This window comes from Sapajus apella, unplaced genomic scaffold (assembly GCF_009761245.1).
Source record: "Sapajus apella isolate SASKATOON/1434 unplaced genomic scaffold, GSC_monkey_1.0 scaffold12, whole genome shotgun sequence".
Taxonomy (NCBI): domain Eukaryota; kingdom Metazoa; phylum Chordata; class Mammalia; order Primates; family Cebidae; genus Sapajus; species Sapajus apella.
Window position 1 is genome coordinate 2,840,911 of NW_022436952.1, and position 2,826 is coordinate 2,843,736.

The 2,826-nt window shown below is 43.2% G+C and overlaps 1 protein-coding gene across 1 annotated transcript in view; it reads left to right on the forward strand.

Annotated features, from left to right (window-relative positions):
- The window catches only part of LOC116552850 (keratin, type I cuticular Ha3-II), a 6,953-nt gene that overhangs the window by 830 nt on the left and 3,297 nt on the right, over window positions 1-2,826 (forward strand). The window contains exon 2 of the mRNA XM_032279734.1: window positions 1,493-1,575. Within this exon, the coding sequence (XP_032135625.1) occupies window positions 1,493-1,575 (83 nt within the window). The remainder of the gene's footprint in view (window positions 1-1,492; window positions 1,576-2,826) is intronic.

The window sequence follows — 2,826 nt, forward strand, 5'->3', positions numbered from 1 at the left end:
TGTTACCCAGGCTGGAGTGCAATGGCACGATCTCGGCTCACCGCAACCTCCGCCTCCTGGGTTCCGGCAATTCTCCTGCCTCAGCCTCCTGAGTAGCTGGGATTACAGGCACACGCCACCATGCCCAGCTAATTTTTTGTAGTTTTAGTAGAGACGGGGTTTCACCATGTTGACCAGGATGGTCTCGATCTCTTGACCTCGTGATCCACCCGCCTCGGCCTCCCACAGTGCTGGGATTACAGGCTTGAGCCACCGCGCCCGGCCTGGTTTTGTTTTCAGAGCATTATAACAATTTTACAAAGTATGCACCTGAATTATTTTCTATTCTAAGAATTTTCGAAGTAAATCTTCAAATATTTAAAGCCTTTCAAAGCTTTAGCAAAAGATAGCATTTATAACAACACAAGACAGTCGTTGACTCCAAAAGTATCTGCAGACACATGGACCATCCTCTAGAGCATCCATGTATACAGATGACAATTTGGGGCCATATAGTCTGGAGGAGAAGTGGAGAGAAGTAAAGAGCCCACAGAGAATTGGGATGGAATACCTGGTGTAGGTTTGGGAGGGAATCCTGGAAGAGGCAATATCTGAACGGGGTTTGAAGGATGAGTGGAAGTTTATATCCAATCGTATAAGCCCTTGATTCTTGGAGGAAATTGACTAACCACTGTTCTGTAGATCTGGAAAAGCAGATGCCAGAAAGGGATTGTGCTATTTGAATATCATTCATTTATTTACCCAGAGTTGAAGAGTATTAGTCACAGTGCTGGGGTGGGGGATAAAGCACTGAGTAAGACGGTCTCTTTCCTTCAGGAGCTCACAGTCTAGCAGGGGAGTCAGATGTGGAAACGAAATGATCACACAAAGGTCATGAGAAGCGTTATTGAATAAGTATGTGGGTTAAACACATACTGAGGTCTTGCTAGTGGGTGAGGGCATTCTGGGTGGAGCAAGAAACTTTTTGCAAAGGCAAAAAGTATGAGTGAGTATGTGGGTTATACAGGTACTGAGGTCTTGCTAGTGGGTGAGGGTGTTCTGGGTAGAACAAGAAGCTTTTTGCAAAGACATGAACATGGACAATGTGAGGGGAGAGTGGAGAGAAGTCAACAGGTGGAACAGAGGTGGTACGAGTGTTGGATAAGTGCCTTGTTCTGGTTTGCCTGGGATTCTTCCCATTTTAGCATCCTAAGAAACCCTCAGTCCTAAGAAAACTGGGATGTTTGGTCATGCAACATGAGGGTTGGATACCCAGTAGTAACCTCAAATATTGCAGGAAGCCAGAAACAGATAAGAATTCATGATGAATTCACATTGGCTGTCCTGGTTTTGAAATGGTCAGTTTTATGATCAGCTCCTTTTATCCCAGAGCTGAAAATCTGAAAGGCCTCAAAGCTATTTGGAGGAATGTGGCTGAAAGAAAACAGCATTTCACTTTAGGGCACAAGGCATTTCTTAGTATAACCCATTTCATGATCAATCCTATCCCCAGATCCTGTGTAGCAAGTCTGAGAATGCCAGGCTGGTGGTGCAGATCGACAATGCCAAGCTGGCTACAGATGACTTCAGAACAAAGTAAGATTTTCCTAACCATCAAAGCAGTCTAGTAATGGGACAGGCTGAATTGCAAAGTGATGAGCTCCATATCCTGGGAGCGTGCAAGCAGAAGCTTCTGGATGATATTGGGAAGATTCTTGCATTAGGTTAGGGTTAGGTTAAATGTCAAAGTCTCCTCAATGGGTGCTCAGATTCTGTGTTTTAAGTTTTTTTTTTTTTTTTTGAAATGGAGTCTCCCTGTGTCACCCAGGCCGGAGTGCAGTGATGCGATCTTGGCTCATTGCAACCTCTGCCTCCTGGGTTCAAGCGATTCTTCTGTCTCAGCCTCCCTAGTAGCTCGGATTACAGGCACGTGCCACCATGCCCAGCTAATTTTTGTATTTTTAGTAGAGATGGAGTTTCATGTTGGCCAGGCTGGTCCTGAACTCCTGACCTTAAGTGACCCACCTGCTTCGGCCTCCCAAAGTGCAGGGATTACAGGTGTGAGCCCTGCGTTTACCCTGTGATTACTGCACTCAGCCCTGTGTTTTCAGTTTGATTGTAAGACGCCATCCATTCTTACTCCTTTCAACTCCGGGAGATTTTCACATTGTTCTCTTTGTATACGTTAGTCACCGTCAACCCACCAAAAAGAAGTTACTAAACCACAAAAATGGGAGGCAAAATCCATTGCCTTTCAGAGAATCAATCAATACTTTTAGGTCTATTATTACAATCATGAGAATTCTTGGCATTTTCCTGGAACCTTACAGCTTACAATATAATTTTACCTATACCTTCTTCAGTCCATTTTACAGATGAGGAAATCAAGGCTCAGAGAGATTAGGGTATCTGTGTACAGCCATTTAATGGCAAGACTGCCTTTAACTGACTCTGAATTCAGTGTTTCTTCAACAGCACTAGATTGCCTCTTGGCATGGCTGGAAAGGATGGGAGGACAGCCTAGAGCAGACTTACGAAGGGCATCGATTCACTTGAGATGGCAAAAACAGTGGGGCTTAGCTGATAGCAACTTGTAAATGAGATTCTTAGAACAAACGTAGTTCGTGTTACACTAACCTATACATGGGAATCCCACCAATACCTTTTCTGTGCATCTTAGTGACAAAATAGGCCTTCTCACTCAGCACAGAGGTATTTTCTCCCTTAAATTTTTTAAAATTCAAAATATTTCAAAGTAGAATGAAATTGACTATGTCAGCCACGTAAAGGCCAGGAAACAAAAGTTTTTTTTTTTTTTTTTTTTTTTTTTTTTTTTTTTTTTTTTTT